Genomic DNA, 15,275 nt, shown 5'->3' on the forward strand with positions numbered 1-15,275 from the left:
ATATTTGAATTAATGTGAAGAGAGTTGCACGTATTCGTCATTTATTAATAGCAAATAGAAACCGCGGCACCACCTCTGCCAATTTGTGATTAGCAGCGGAAACTGATCTTCTTGTTTCCTTTCAACTTCTGGCTTTCCTCTTTTGCCTCCAAATGAGTCCCCACCTGTTCAGCACCAGCCATCTGTCTTAGTTATGTTCAGTGCTTTAGATGGTGTGAAGGGCTTTGACTAGTTTTGCTGTGGTACAAAACAGGCCACCTGAGAGCACCGATGGCTAAAAATCAAAAGCGATCAAAACATGATGTGGGTGAACGCAGTTGAATGAAAAAAATCAGCTGAGTTTGCTGTTTCAACTGAGGACAATTAGTCGAGATAAATATTAGTAATTAAAAAAAAAAAAATTAGATCTGCAGTTTGGACCCCGTTGAAGGATTTGCAGCCAGGTTTGACGTTATCAGCGTCCGATTCTGTGATGAAAGGGTTTCAGGATACAGATGAGTATGAAGGAGTGTGCTGCAGCCGGCGGTGTTGAGTTTCAACCCGGCGGAAATCGACCTGAGGCTAACAGATGCCAGATCAGTCACAGTTCGCAATTTCCCTACTCTCTCCCCTTCTGTTAACCTCACTACAGTATACTCTACTTTCACTGTGCTTACCTTTCTTCCAAGCTCTTTACCCGTCTAGACAGCAGCATGGTTTGCTGTAATAAATCCTGGCAATGATCCTTTTCACTTTTCGCCCTGCATGCATTGTTACTTTTCCCGACACGCCTTATTTAGTGTAGCCTTTTTTTTTTTTTTTGCTGCAGTCCTTCACTGTGTTGGACATGTGGCTTCTTTCAAACCTTCCCCCAAAAAAGACTTTCATTGTTCAAAAACTGCCAGCTGGATACGGTGTTGTCATGTCAGTGTTTTTATGTAAGCATTAAAGGAAAATGCATGTGATAGGGTTTTATCTCGTGCCAGTGAGCGCGGGAAGATGAGGAGCGGTACAAGACAAACTCTGACAGCTGGAGCAGAAGCTGCGGGGCCCTCCGCTGGACAGGTCCCGTCTGTTGTTCAATGACACTCATTGTTTAAGTCTGCTCCAGCTGCTGCCAAATGTAATATAACCCCACTTCCATCACAGACTGCCAGTGGAGAGCTCCAAAGATTCAAAGGAGAAAATTGGATTCAAGAATGAGCTGTGTAACTTTTTACATTGTTTGCCCCACATCCTCCCTTTTCGGAGGAGGTGGGACTCCTAACTGCGCCGTCGCTCGAGTTTCTACCTTTTAAATGGTTTGATTTGAATAATGCATTTTAAAGGGTATCAGTTTTCAGCATCACTGCTGAAAACTAGCATCACTAGTTTGTTCCGGACACTACTGAGATCTGTAAAGTATCAAAAAAGTTTTGATTTTATTGTTATGCTGTTGCTGTTGTGCTTCATGTGAAAATATGCTAATGTACTCACAATGCATTTTAAAACATTATTGTTTTTAAAAAAATTCTTCTTCTTCTTCTTCTTCTTCTTCTTCTTCTTCTTCTTCTTCTTTTTCTTCTTCTTCTTTTTTCTTCTTCTTCTTTTTCTTCTTCTTCTTTTTCTTTTTCTTTTTCTTCTTCAAATGGGTGAAATGTTGATCTGTGCATATATGAATTTATATTCATTTGAGTTTGTATAATTTTCTGTGCTGATTCGACTGCTGCAGTGGCAACCTGATGGTGGACTGAGTATATAATGTGTATTAAATGGGGAATGATATCCGGGAGAGGATCGGGGCAGAATCAGACCCAGGCTCCTGCAGCTTCTTGGCACACGGGTTGCCCGCTCAACCAAATGAGCCATAGTGATGCTCCATATGTGTCGCTTTTACAATATTGTACTTTGCAGTTGAGTTTAGCAGCTTGATGCACCTCTCAATAGACTTAAGCAGATTAGGGAGTTGCAGTTGCAGCAGGGTTGAATTGCCCGAGTCAAAAAGTCTTGCTGTTCAGTTCAGAAGTTCATCCTCGATGACTTTAATCAGCACTAATGGTCTACTTTAACAATGGACTCTGACATGTTCTGCTTTACAATATAAAGCTAATAATGTTTAACAAATGGACACAAGATCAAGATCACACTGCCCTCTTGAACTTTACTAACTCTGAAACAGCTCGTCTAGGGGAGATTAACATCTGGGTTTGTTCCACAAGGTTGTGGCAGACCCAAGCCGTCATGGCTCCCTTCCATCTGTACAACACCAGAATGCAAACATGCAGTCCAGGCTAACAGCACCGTGGCGTGTGTTTGCCTTTTTGCTTTCATGTAGATAGCTGCGCAACGCAAGTCTATCCTGTAATGGTTCTGCTATATTTTTCTTGGCTGAGATTTTGTTTGTTCATTCATTTCCCTTCCCACATTTTTTTTTTAAATCCAGCTCTAACTGCCAACAGATACTTACTCCACTGAAGGCCCCTGTATTAAATGTGATGAATCCTCACTGGTCTGACTTGCTTTATCTTTGTTTTTTAGGTCTCAAACTGGGAATGGAGCGGGATGCCTATGTGATGATTGCTGAAAAGGGTGAGAAGCTCTACCACATGATAATGATGTCCAAGAGTCGGCACCTGATCAAGGACAGGAGAAGGAAGCTCACCAATGTGCCCAAATGCTTCATGGGAAAGTGAGTTCCTTTGCTCCCCGAGTGTGGGGTCTCTTTAGGTTTCAGGAATGTGACTGCAGTGCCACGCTGTTCACATGGGGGTCTTTACAAATTGCTCTTACGTAAGATCAGCAGGCTTTCAAAAGCGCTGGTATCCATTCTCCCCGAGTCCTGGCAAAATGCCTAAACTGCTTTATCCCTACATCCCCTCGACTGTAATGAGCCCCCCTCACGGTCTGCTCTCATGGTTTATAGAAAGGGCCAAGTTGCTGCCTACACCCCCATATCATTGAGTGCACACTGACACAGAGACTTTCATTAGCAAAGGACCTTTAGCTTCCTCAACAGGCCATTCCACTTTATGTACCCTTAATGTTTCAGTGCAGTGAATAGAAAATGAGAGACTTGCTTGAACTTCGCTCATTTCCACTATATGCACATCAGTGTTTGTGAGATCCTGAGCAGCAATTAAAATTCTTTCTGGCACCTTCTTGGGGAAACAAAACATAAAACTAGGCAAGGCTTACGATGGGGACTGCTCTTGTAAAGAGAAATTAGGGAGCAAGCATTAATGTCTGCAGCACTACTAATGTGGCCTGTCGGTATATCAGAGATTATTAAATGCATCCCTCATATGAAGTTGTCTTTTTTTCTTTACTATAATTAAATGTAGCAGACAGTGCAATCACACCAGCAACAGTGCCCAGAAGTGAATTTAAGGAGACGTTCAAAAATGCAATGCATCTGTGTGTGTGTGTGTGTGTGTGTGTGTGTGTGTGTGTGTGTGCCTGCGCACGCACATGTAAGCTTTGATAGTCAAGAGCATATCCGTTTTTATCATCTTCATTGGAAAGCAGTGATTCATTTCGAAATACTTTCAGTTCAGGGTCAGTGTCAGAACAGCAGCGATGGATCTGTTTCAGATTTGAGTGTTTTTGGAGTTTTTTTCTCTGACAATACTGTTTAAATTTCTTATTCTCTTTTTGCCACATCTCTTTTCACTCACTCTATTATATCATTCTACCATCTCCCACTTTCCTAACTTTATCATGCTTTCATTTCCTGCCAATAAGCGCAACCTGCATTAGCCCTGCATTTGTCTTGCTGATGAAATTAGGAATGGACATAGTTTGAGTGCTTATTGCATTAAACAGAGATGCTGACTGCCGGTTTGATTGGACCCTGTTGTGTTGATAGCCTAATTCCATCAAGTCACTGCTGTCCACAGCGGAAAAGGGCCATTGTTAACACCGTTTTTTTCTTTTTTGGGTAAATTTTGGTTGTGCCTGTGCTTGACCTTTTATGATGGTATATCAAATCTTTATGCTTTTGTATTGTGTTGTTCCTTACCTTTCCATTGTGAGACCTCTGACTAGGAAGAGAGTCTCAAGTGTTCCACTCTATTAGCTGTTAGCTTTGTTTGGGTTGAGAAGGCTTGAGCTGACGGGTTTGGCCGTGACAAATATTGTTGCCTCATATACTGCTTTATTGACTCTGACTAAAACTATAATTTACAAATTCTAAATTGTTTTGTATTAAATAAGATTTGAAACTAGCAACTGAGATATACTCATCAGGAAAGTGTTTACAGAGGTCATAGGTCAAGTAAGCAGGAGGGTTGCTTTTCTGTAGACTTATTCAATCAGACCTCTTTTTGCAACCATAGTAGTCGCCCTGCTGACTGTTAGAAAGAATGCAGGTTTGAGGCACTTCTGCATTCGGTTTAATTTTCAGATTCCGGAGCTACACTACATGGACAAAAGTACTGGGATACCTACACACTACACAGGAGCTGCTCGGCCATGAAACCCATTCCACGAAGCTCCTGCTGTGTGTGTGTGTTAATGTAGACGGAGGGTTGAAACTCTGCAGTTATGAATTCAGCAGAGTGTTGGTGACTTCAATGCACGATTCACTTCAGCACCCTGCAACCTTGCTCTGTAACTTTATGTGGTCGGTCACTTTGTGGCTGAGTTGCTGTGGTTCCTAAACATTTCCACTTTGCAATGATAACCTTTATAGCCGATTCAGTGGTGGCCGTGCTCAAATTCAGCAAACTTTCTAGAATGACCCATTTTTCACAAATGTTTGTAAAGACAGGCCGCATAACAAGGTCCTTGATTAAATATACCCGTGCCAATGGAACTGAAAACACCTGAACTCAAATATTAAGAGATGTGGCCAAATGCTTTTGTCCATATGGTGTATGCCCATCTTTTATATACAGTCTATAGGTAAATGGGGTTTGCCATCTCAAAGTACTGTTGTAACCATAACTATATGATTTTTTAAATTATATACACTGAAAGAACTTATTATTATATTATTATGCAGCTAATTATAGCTGCATAGCAATACATTTTAAAGGTTAAAACACAGCATCCCTCTCTCAAACACATCTTCAGTAAAATACAATTTTCAGGCTCCTGTTCAGCGCCACTTTTGATGTTGTTTACCCTGTACCACTGCAATGCACAGCTCTATGTCCCATGATGTTAGACATAAAGCAAATGGAGCAGAAACGGATTAACATAAATGTTTGCAGGAAAACAAACAAACTGTAAAAGAAACAAACAAGAAATGTTTGGAAAAGCACATTTTTCTTCTTTCTTGATGAGGTTTCATGAATGTGCATTTTCGAAGTTAAAGTCTGACATACAATGGCACCGCTCACAGAGAGAGAAGAGATTTTATATTTTGTTGCTGACTAAAACACACAGCTTCTCCTCAACAAATCAGTTGTTGATATTCCCACAAATCCATTATTGTCTTCCATCTATCCCGATGAGGCTCTCTCTTCTGCATTTCTGCTCATCATGTTCATTCCCCTAACAGCTCCGTGTCCCAAAATTAACCTGACTCTTACATAACACCCACACACGCATACCTAGTGTCCCATTCACTTGAGTCCCCTGTCATTGTCACTTAACAGCCACATGAGCATAAAAAGAGACAATGAACACACATACACAAATATTACCATCATGAAAACACATTTTCTCAGTTTGAGGGAGAAGAGGAAAATTGGGACTGATCCTTGTCCGTGCGCATCCGCATACACAGCTATACACGTGTTAGAGCGTTCACATGGCTGCTGTTAATAATAGCAAAGTATGTGTTTGTGTCTCAAGGTGTCCGCATTTCTATATAATCATACATACATATATGTTGACTTCATATGTACACATACACCCACCCGCACATACTGTGCGCTTGACATTTACACATGCTTCTCAGACACTAGGCTAACAAATCTGTTGCACAGTCATGCAATAGATTGTGTGTGAATATATGTGTGGAAGCAAATCCACACATAGGGACAGATTTCTCACACACAGCTTTCAAAAAATTATTCTCATGCTGACGTGTTCAGTCCCAGCATTAATGAACACGCACGCACACAAAACATGCAGCAGCTCTCTCCAGTTCACAGTTCATCATTATCCGGGGACGCGATTTCACTCAGCAGCATGAAAGGCGAAGGAGGGGAGAATGTAATTTTCTCCTCCAAACATTTGTTCTGCGCACAAGTGAGCAGAGCTTAGATGTGCTTACATTTGACTGGTTAATGCGTGTATTCAAACATAAATGAGGGATATCTGTAGGAAATATAAACTCCTCTTTTTTTTGTGGAATATGCACCATTTGTACCTTTGCTCTACATAAACCAATAATAATAATAATAACAACAAAATTGTAATATCTTTTATACCTAAAGAGACCTGCCATAGAGTGAACATATTGGGTTGCATAAAGGTCCCATAAGACACTGAAGCCTCTTCTGCTTCTGAAAGGATGTATTTCACTAGTTGTACTGTGAGTGTAGTGGAAAATAAGAAGACTCTGATATAAGACATATGCCCTACCAACAATGCTGGTATCACTGGATTGAGTGCAAACAAACTTGCATTATTAACTGCTTTTGTTGCAGTTGACTAGTGTTTACAATAATAGAAAAAAAAAAAAAAGAAACTCGGCCTTATCTGCGTATCTGTGCATTTTTGTCTTGTGTCCTCAGTGAATTCGTGTCATGGCTCATAGAGAGCGGAGAGATCAGTAAACCTGAAGAAGGAGTCAACCTCGGACAAGCCTTATTGGAAAATGGCATCATCCACCATGGTGAGGCAAATTAATGTTATTTCTCGAACTCCCCACTCTTTACTCCCCTGCCATCTTCTAGTCTTCTATAGTGTTTGCATTTTAATGCTCTTGCTCTGTAGCTCTCCTCGTCGTCGTGTGTTCATGTTTTGTTTTTAGTCTGTTTGGTCTTTCTGTCTTCAGGCCTGGTTTTAATGACTCCTTTTCTCCGATTCCCATTCTCCTTCTGTAATTGTTTGACTCATTCATGTTACTAACAAATTCACTATGTTTGATGGTTATCCCGCAAGGACCTAAAATTATTGTCTGGCATCTTCTCGTCCTTGGGGCGACACTCACAGGTTTACTCACCCGAATTTACACTCACACATGCAGGCACTACTATAAAGTGTGTATGAACACAGTTGTCCAGGATGTTGCTGACAGGGCTCTTATACATAGTAAGTTCAAACCACCGTCAGTATTTCTACATGCCACACACTCAGGAGAAATTTGCTGAGACTTAATGTTTGTATTTCTTAATACCTGTGGAAAATCCCAAGAAATCCTCGCTCACAGTTACCATACGGCCATAGACGGATACAATGATGCCATGCTGGGCTCTGTGGAACAGCTGTGAGGCTTTGTTGGCAAATTGGAGAGGTTTGAGCCCTGCAGGCAAAATGTAGGTGTCACAGTTATTCAGTGAAAAGAAATCAGAGGGAGCGGTAATGTGACAGATTAGGAGACACATAATAGTAACAATACATCCATATCTATTTTACAGTTCTTATCCAATTAGATGTACATGTTTGGTTTGAGGGACTTCTATACACCAGTTCACACTTGTTTTACCAATGTTGACCCCCCCCCCCCCCCCCCCCCCCCCCCAAAAAAAAAAAAAAAAAAAAAAATCAGCTATCATTTTGTGTGCTTTAACTCCCACGACACTTTACAATGACTGATTTGATGGTGCATTCCTTTGGTTTTATGAGGGTACTTTAAGTCTAGACTGAGAAAACCAGCAGCTTGTTTGATTCCTTGCCAGCTTGTTGTGGTGGAACCAAACTGCCTCTCTTTGGCACATTTCATGGTTAGCTTTTGTGAAAGTCATCCGTTGGTGCATGTATTAGTCATTTTCCATTTTCTGTCTTCATTCTTAATAAGAAGCTGTTTGGGACATTTTGTGTTCATTAGTGCAAATTGGGAGGTTCTCTGGGGATCTGGCAGTTGTCTTAAGTGAATATAGACCATTTTTGATGAGTAGACAATCACAAAGGGAATATTGGCTTTGATATTAAACAGTGCAGAGTGAAGACGTTTATGTTACAAACCCATAATGATCCATTATTGAAGCGGAAGCAGCGCTGAGGTGACAGTTTCTTCCTTTGCTGTTATTTTAGTGTCAGACAAGCACCAGTTCAAGAACGAGCAGGTGATGTACCGTTTTCGCTACGACGATGGAACCTACAAGGCCCGCAGTGAGATGGAGGACATCATGTCGAAGGTAACCGGAATTCTGCTTCCGGATGTTTTTGCTGGTCTGATGTAACAAATATCAGAACAAAAGGCAATGGGAGAACATCAGTCTAATGTATGAGCTGTAAATAGGTTAGCTGGTCATTTTGAATTGGCTCTGGGTGTGAATGGCTGTCTGTCTCTGTGTGTCAGCCCTCTCACAGACTGGCAACTGGTCCAGGGTGTACCCTGCTCTGGATAAGGTGACCCTGAACTGGATAAGCAGAGGAAGATGGATGGATTGATAATGACACTAAATGTTTTTTGCACTGTGGTGCTCAAGCACAAAAAATACAACAAAAAATACAACAGCTTTCTTCCTGAAATCTGAATTCTTTCTGCTACCTTCCATCCACTAACTAGAATAAGCTTGCAGCTAGCTATCATTACAGCTTGAGCCATCACAGGCAGATGGATCCTTTGTTCTGCAGGGCGATGCACTTGTGGTATTCCTACAAAACTATGTACTTTTAACAAACTTTATACCATATAATTTGTACTTACAGTTTCAAATACATTTCAGATACAATCCCTTCCCATAGGATAGTCAGCCAGAAGCTGAACGTTTTTGTTGGCCTGCATTTGTTGCCAGACCTGACTGTTGTCAAGGTTTGAGGTTTTTTTTTTGGTCCTAAAATCATAGCCTCGGGGTAACTCCTTTCACTTGTTCTGAAGCCATGCTTATACCTGTTTACCCAAGGTGTGTATGAGCTATGACTCACCGACTCCATTTTTCTACTGTTTCAGGGCGTCAGGCTTTACTGCCGGCTTCACAGCCTCCACACGCCTATCATCAAGTAAGTACCTGCCCTTCTCTCTCTCTTTCTGTCTCCTTTCTGCATTCTCCTCTGTTAACGTCCCTGCTCGCCAGGTGTGAAAATGCATATTCATGAAGGGTTCACATTTGCCACGAGTCACCCTTTCTGTAATGACTGAACAAACGGTAACACTGCCAGGAATGACAGCCCTCAAACCCTTTTCCTTTCCAACCTGGAGTCCGAGCCAGCCATGAGCTGCTGTAGGTTTCTGCTTTCAGGATTCAATGCAGGTTGAAGATGCCAGGTTTTCATGGCTGGAGGCTTATATAAGAAAGCTTTTAGAGGATTATGGAGAGCCACTTACTGTGAGCATTTGTCTCTTTATCTTTACAGTGTTGAGGGTTAGTTGGATATATATTATTGAATTATTAAGTGTATGCATTCAAATGATAATGAATCCAATCTTTATTTCTCCTCTGCTTCTCTTTCACACACGGATGCTCACACAGTCACTTTACTGCTGAGTACAGCTACTCAGAAATGTAATTACTACAGTGTATATTATATGTATACACATAAACACACACTTTCCCCTGAAATTAACCTCACTATATGCTAATATACACTCTCAGTCCTAAATCATTCTTTTAAACTAGGGTTGTTTATGGTTAATTACTTAATTACATAATCTCTATTCTAATCTCTATTCTAATCCTAAAAATAATCCCATAAAGTGGCATAGAATTATCTATGAGTCTATTAAGAGTCTAAATTCAAACAGAAACATGGGAAACTCACAGTGTCTCTGTCTCATAAGCCCTCAAACACACACACTGTACACACACATTCTTTCTCAGCTCCTGCCCCTCCTTTCATCCTATTCCCTGTTCATCTCTCTATCTTTCCCTCCATCACTCACCCGCTGATTGAAGTGCCCAGGGTTGCCACTGGTGCAAACAAAGAGCTTTTGGTCTGAGGACAAATCCTATTAACATACAAAGGCAATCCTTCTGCCTGCCAGGCACTTATTATGTAATATGGCCTTGCTTTTTTAAATCCATCACTAAATTGGCATTGTAAGTAGACACCATTAATTATAATGTTTGAGTGATGGATGTGTTGCATTTCTGAATAATAAATAATCATAAAATGGTGCCTCTGTTTTTATTAAACTTTGCCTAGTGACAAATCCTCCAGTGATTTCCTAATGATGAAATGCCTGGGGAAAAAAAAATAATACTGCACGATAAAATGCATATAAAATCAATAAAATCACAGATATATTATGCTGTTGATACAGAAAAAGTTGCATTGTCAGTGGCGTCATCTGTGACCACATCATCACTTAATACATACTGCCCTTGTTTTTTGTTCTCCACGTGGCAGTTTGTCATATATTTATCAGAGTCTAATTTCACAGCCAAACACACATCCTCTGTAGCATTTCCTATTTTACATTTTACATGTTGAGCAAGCTGGTACACTGCAGCTGAGCCAGCTGTGGTTATTCACATGCTGTGAGCTCACAGAAGCTTACAGAGTGAGAAGTTCAAGGGACAGTAAAGGCACAGTGCTTATCTGGCAGTCTTTACTGTGAAACCTGGGACTGATCAGCTGGTCATCACAGAGGGAAAATGAGTTTCCAAGTTTACTACAGCATCTTAACAGGATAACGTCAGCATAGGAGACCTCTAGCTGAAGCTCTGCAAAATCTAAGTGATGCGTCTGAATAGTAACACCCAACATCAGACAAATAACATGCACAGTTGGGTGTTAAAGCAGTTAACCACAAAGAGGTTTTGTTACACTTGTTATACGTGAAGCTACTAACTGTGAACCCTGCACGGAACAGTAAAAGCTGATCTAATTAAACCTTTTGTTGCTCCTTTAGGGACAGAGACCACCATCTAAAAACCTTTAAATCAGTGGTGCCTGCAAGCAAACTGGTGGACTGGCTGCTCTTGCAGGTAAAATAAGAACGTATTATACTGACACGCGCAAACGCGCAAATTCACATAATCCACCAGTGCAAGATTCAATTATGGTGTCTTTTATTAGTGTAAATGAATGAATTGCTGCCGTGCAACAGTGCACATTGTGGCAAAATGATGCAATGAAATGAAACTAGTGAGACAAAAATGTGTTCGTTTTAGGGCTTCAGGTAAAATGTGGATTTTCACATGATTTTTATTTTTTTTCCAGCACAAAATCTTTTAGGCATTTGTCACAGTTCGATTTTCAGGTGCATAAATGAGTACTGTTGATGCCACAATTTTGAGTTTCCTCCAGAAATGTCAACGTGCGCTCTTGTCTCAGCTCTCAGGTCCCCGGCCCTTATTGAGATACAGCATGTGTTTTGTGGCTAAAAGCAGAAGCTGTGACAGTCTGCTTTGCCATTTACTAATGAATGATTGCAATTTAGAAATGTAGAATTATAATTATGATTATGATTGTGAAAATTAGCTATTTCTTTTCTGTTAGCTGAAATGCAGAGTCTTAAAAAGAACCTTATTTATTATGTTATTTTTCTGCTCTGTGCTATGTTGAGTGAAATTAAGAAAAAAGTTGTTTTTTATTAACGTACTCTGGAGTCTTGTGCTGGTGGAATATCACTGTTTGAAACCCCTGAGGTGCAGCAGAGTGCTTGATATGAGCAGGTGTAAGCAGGCATTGTGAGTGACCCTGTGTGCGTCATTGATTTGGTTTCCCAGGGAGACTTCACGACCCGAGAGGATGCGGTGACGCTGGGTGTGGGGCTCTGTAACAGCGGCTTCATGCACCACGGTCAGTTACACTCACTCTCAAACACGCATGCATAAAGGACCTCATAGACATCATGATAATTGTGGTGCCATGCTTTTTGGCTCTAATAATTCACATTATTTTCATTTGATGCAGCTTTGGTTTAAATTTTAACAATGTTGTGCTTGTGGGACTTTTGATTTTTACTCTCTCCCCAGTCTTTGTGTGCTTTTCGATTACATCATCTTTCCCCTTCTGTCAACCCCACAAAAATGTGGTATTGGCTTCTCCTCTTGCATGCCATCATAGGCTGAAAAGGGGGCATCCTAAATTTGTATACCCAGTCTAAATTTTCAAACCTCACCGACCACATTGTAGTGGCGCTGCCTTGGTTCCAGCCCAGCGTGTTGAACGTAAACAGTTTTAGCAGTGTACCCTAACCAGAGTTGTTTGGCTTTGCTACATGGCTGTCTGGGCCAGTCCAGTGAACCATGAACACTGGTTAATGCATAAAATTGAATCTGTCTTCACTGGGCAAATGTATGCTGGGTAAAACAGGAAGCACTTAAAAGAAGTAGTATGGAAGGGCTGAAGAACTAACAAGCTGACAACACTTCCTGGTTTCCTGATGCATATAGGGAAGTAAGAAGGCCTTACCACACTTGGACATTCTCTAACTGGGCAGCCGTGTAGATTTAGGTTAATGTCAGTTTTTAATCCTTATTGAAGCCTCCTGAGGACAGTTTGACAAAAGTTCTGTAGTCTCCCTTGTGGTAAATTACATTAATTACATGATTAAATAACTGCAAATCTTTCTCAATACTACATCAACTCTTTTTACTCATTTAAACTCACACAGCCACTCCTAGAAAGGCATAGAGTGACTTTTTTTTTTGCTTGCACTCACACAAACAGCCAGCTTCTACTACCATCTGTTTGAAGGTGTCACCTGTTCTCTTTTTTCTCTGCCCTTCTTCGGGGTGGTGAACTCTCGTCTCAGCCTGTCTGCCCTCCTCACTTCTCCACAAGTCGCTCTCTTTAGTTCTTAGTCAGCACATCTGCTGCCCTTCACCTGGTTCCTTTTGAACTCTTCTTCTTTTTGTCTTCATCTGTGTCTTTGTTTGACTTTCTGTCTGTCTGCTTTTGTTATGAGGTTATAAAGTTCTTCATTCATGGGATGATAATGGATAGCAAAGTTAATATAATTTTTAATTGTCCTTAACTCACTGCCACGGACTCCTGCAAGTAATGCACGTCACAGAGACTGATAATGACTTATATGACTTATATATTATATGTTTCCTTCCCACAACAACTTTATCCGCAGCAAGAACAGATACGTAAATCAATACTAAAGCCATGAAAATGAATGTTTTAGCATTTATCTTTATCATCTCCACAGCAAAGTCTGTCTCATGGGGATCCATTTTGGCTCTTTGTATCAGTGCTTTGTGTGAACACTTTACGTTTAAAGGTGCAGGTGTGCTCAGATCAAGCAAAAATGTATCGTTTTTGCTCTTACTGCTCTTAGGATGTATTCCTGACAGGTTTTCCCCAAATTCCTGCATCAGTGCATCATAGACTCACATAAAGAAACATGTTTAGTTATTTTTTAACTCTTCAGCATTTCTGTTATCTCCTCCCCTGTTCCAGTTAAGAAGTGTCAGAGCTCTAGAACTTTTTTGTTGACCGTTGGATATTGTCAGGGTGTTTAAATAATGATTTATCAGTGTGTGAGTAACGGTGTGCACATTATTTGCTTATGACAGTTTCTGTAGCAGCACTCCCTCCAGTCAAATACAATAGGGGTAAAAGTCTTGTATGGCCACAGCCTTTGTGACTCAGAGGAAATAACTCACATTCGTGCTTCATTTGAGTTAGTGCAAGTCCAGTGTGAGTGGGTGTGGCCTATGTGTGTGTGTGTGTGTGTGTGTAATGAATTTGTGAACACTTTTGCTGCTCATCAAGTCTCAGAACAGCTGGGTACCTTTGGCCCTCAGTGTTGCCTGTACAAGCCCCGTCTTACAGTGGCCTCAGAGCCATACATCTGCACAGATACGGCAGATTAGGTAACATCCCCGGATGCATTTCATGTATCTGGAAATGTTTGTGCTTCATGTCACAAATTCCAAATCCTCTAAGACATGAACCAGATGGACTTTTTTTCCCCTGTTTCTCTCCAAAATAACATCTCGCCTCATGACTTTTTAAAGTGAACTTCAAAAAGCTGCGGTGAGGCAGGGCCGTTAAAACGCATACTGTACCGTACAATAGTGCGCGTCCTGTAATTGTAGCCATACTTACTGATGTGCACTTGGGCTTCAGCTTAATGACTTAACTGCCATCAGTACTACATAATTATTGAGACAGAGTAGTAAGTTGGCCTCTCCCTTTAATTCAGTTTTCTGAGGAATGCAACAGAATGAAAATTAAGAGATCTTTCATTCAAAACATGAGAAAATGTGTTGAACCCATAATGTGCTCCTCACCTGTTTGAAGTGCCCCATGTGTTGAAGTGAACCTCAGCCCAACAGTGGGATTTCCAAACACACACACACACACACACACACACACACACACACACACACACACACACACACACACACACACACACACACACACACACACACACGGTCCTCCGGAGAGTCTTCCCAACCCTGGCCTGCGTTGGCTGCAGCCCAGATGTGGTCTTGCTCCAGATGTTCTTTCTAACATCATCAACTAATGAGCTAATTAACTGTAAGCTTGTTTGTGTGAAGATTCACAAACTTCTTCTATAAACACGTTTATCTTTGTGGATTTTTTTTAAGTTGAAGCAAAGCTTTTTAAAAAGTTTTTTTTTTTTTGGGGATGGGGGGGGGGGGTTTCTTTTGCTTCATTTTTTCAGTCATGTCACCAGACTCAGATGTGGCGTTCTGCTGTTTATCTCTTTGTTGTCTTCTGCAGCTGCATTCTGCTCACATTTACTGCATGTTTTTTTTTTTGTTTTTTTCCCCCCTTCAGTTTTGGAGAAGAGCGAGTTTAAAGATGATTCCCAGTTCTTCCGTTTCTATGCGGACGAGGAAACCGAGGGAACCGGCACCAAGAGCAAGCAGCTCCAGCGAAATGACTTCAAACTCATTGAAAACATCTTAGTCAAATCCCTTGTGGTGAGCAAGAACACTCATATACGTATTTCCACATGCTTCCCCAACTCTGTGTGGATGCACAGACTGTCAGACTCTGATCAGAAGGTCAAAACATCATCATTTTCCCATGAGAAAACATGCTAATATCTAAAGCATCTTTCAGGCAACGTGGCACAAAGATGTTTTGATTACATTATACAGCATTAACTGCTCAAAAGACTGTTAAAAAAGCAGCATGATGGGAGACAATGAGCCATTGTACTGTAAACTGATGCAAATATAACAAACACAAGGTTCTTATGCTGCCACTATTTCAAGCATAAACATGCACATTGAGTGCAGAATACTGTATATACCTGTGCATCTTCCTCTGATTTCTGCAGCTAGATGTGATTAACATCATCATACACAGAGAATTCACTCCCC

At 40.9% G+C, this 15,275-nt stretch overlaps 1 protein-coding gene across 2 annotated transcripts in view; it reads left to right on the plus strand.

The window, feature by feature from the left end:
• Positions 1–15,275, plus strand: part of prex1 (phosphatidylinositol-3,4,5-trisphosphate-dependent Rac exchange factor 1) — a 75,536-nt gene that overhangs the window by 33,900 nt on the left and 26,361 nt on the right. For both annotated transcript variants that reach the window (XM_030734315.1, XM_030734316.1), the window contains exons 10-16: positions 2,497–2,647; positions 6,645–6,745; positions 8,107–8,210; positions 8,969–9,018; positions 10,871–10,946; positions 11,691–11,763; positions 14,725–14,870. In XM_030734315.1, the coding sequence (XP_030590175.1) occupies positions 2,497–2,647; positions 6,645–6,745; positions 8,107–8,210; positions 8,969–9,018; positions 10,871–10,946; positions 11,691–11,763; positions 14,725–14,870 (701 nt within the window). The remainder of the gene's footprint in view (positions 1–2,496; positions 2,648–6,644; positions 6,746–8,106; positions 8,211–8,968; positions 9,019–10,870; positions 10,947–11,690; positions 11,764–14,724; positions 14,871–15,275) is intronic.

Source organism: Archocentrus centrarchus, chromosome 7 (genome assembly GCF_007364275.1).
Source record: "Archocentrus centrarchus isolate MPI-CPG fArcCen1 chromosome 7, fArcCen1, whole genome shotgun sequence".
NCBI classification, from domain to species: domain Eukaryota; kingdom Metazoa; phylum Chordata; class Actinopteri; order Cichliformes; family Cichlidae; genus Archocentrus; species Archocentrus centrarchus.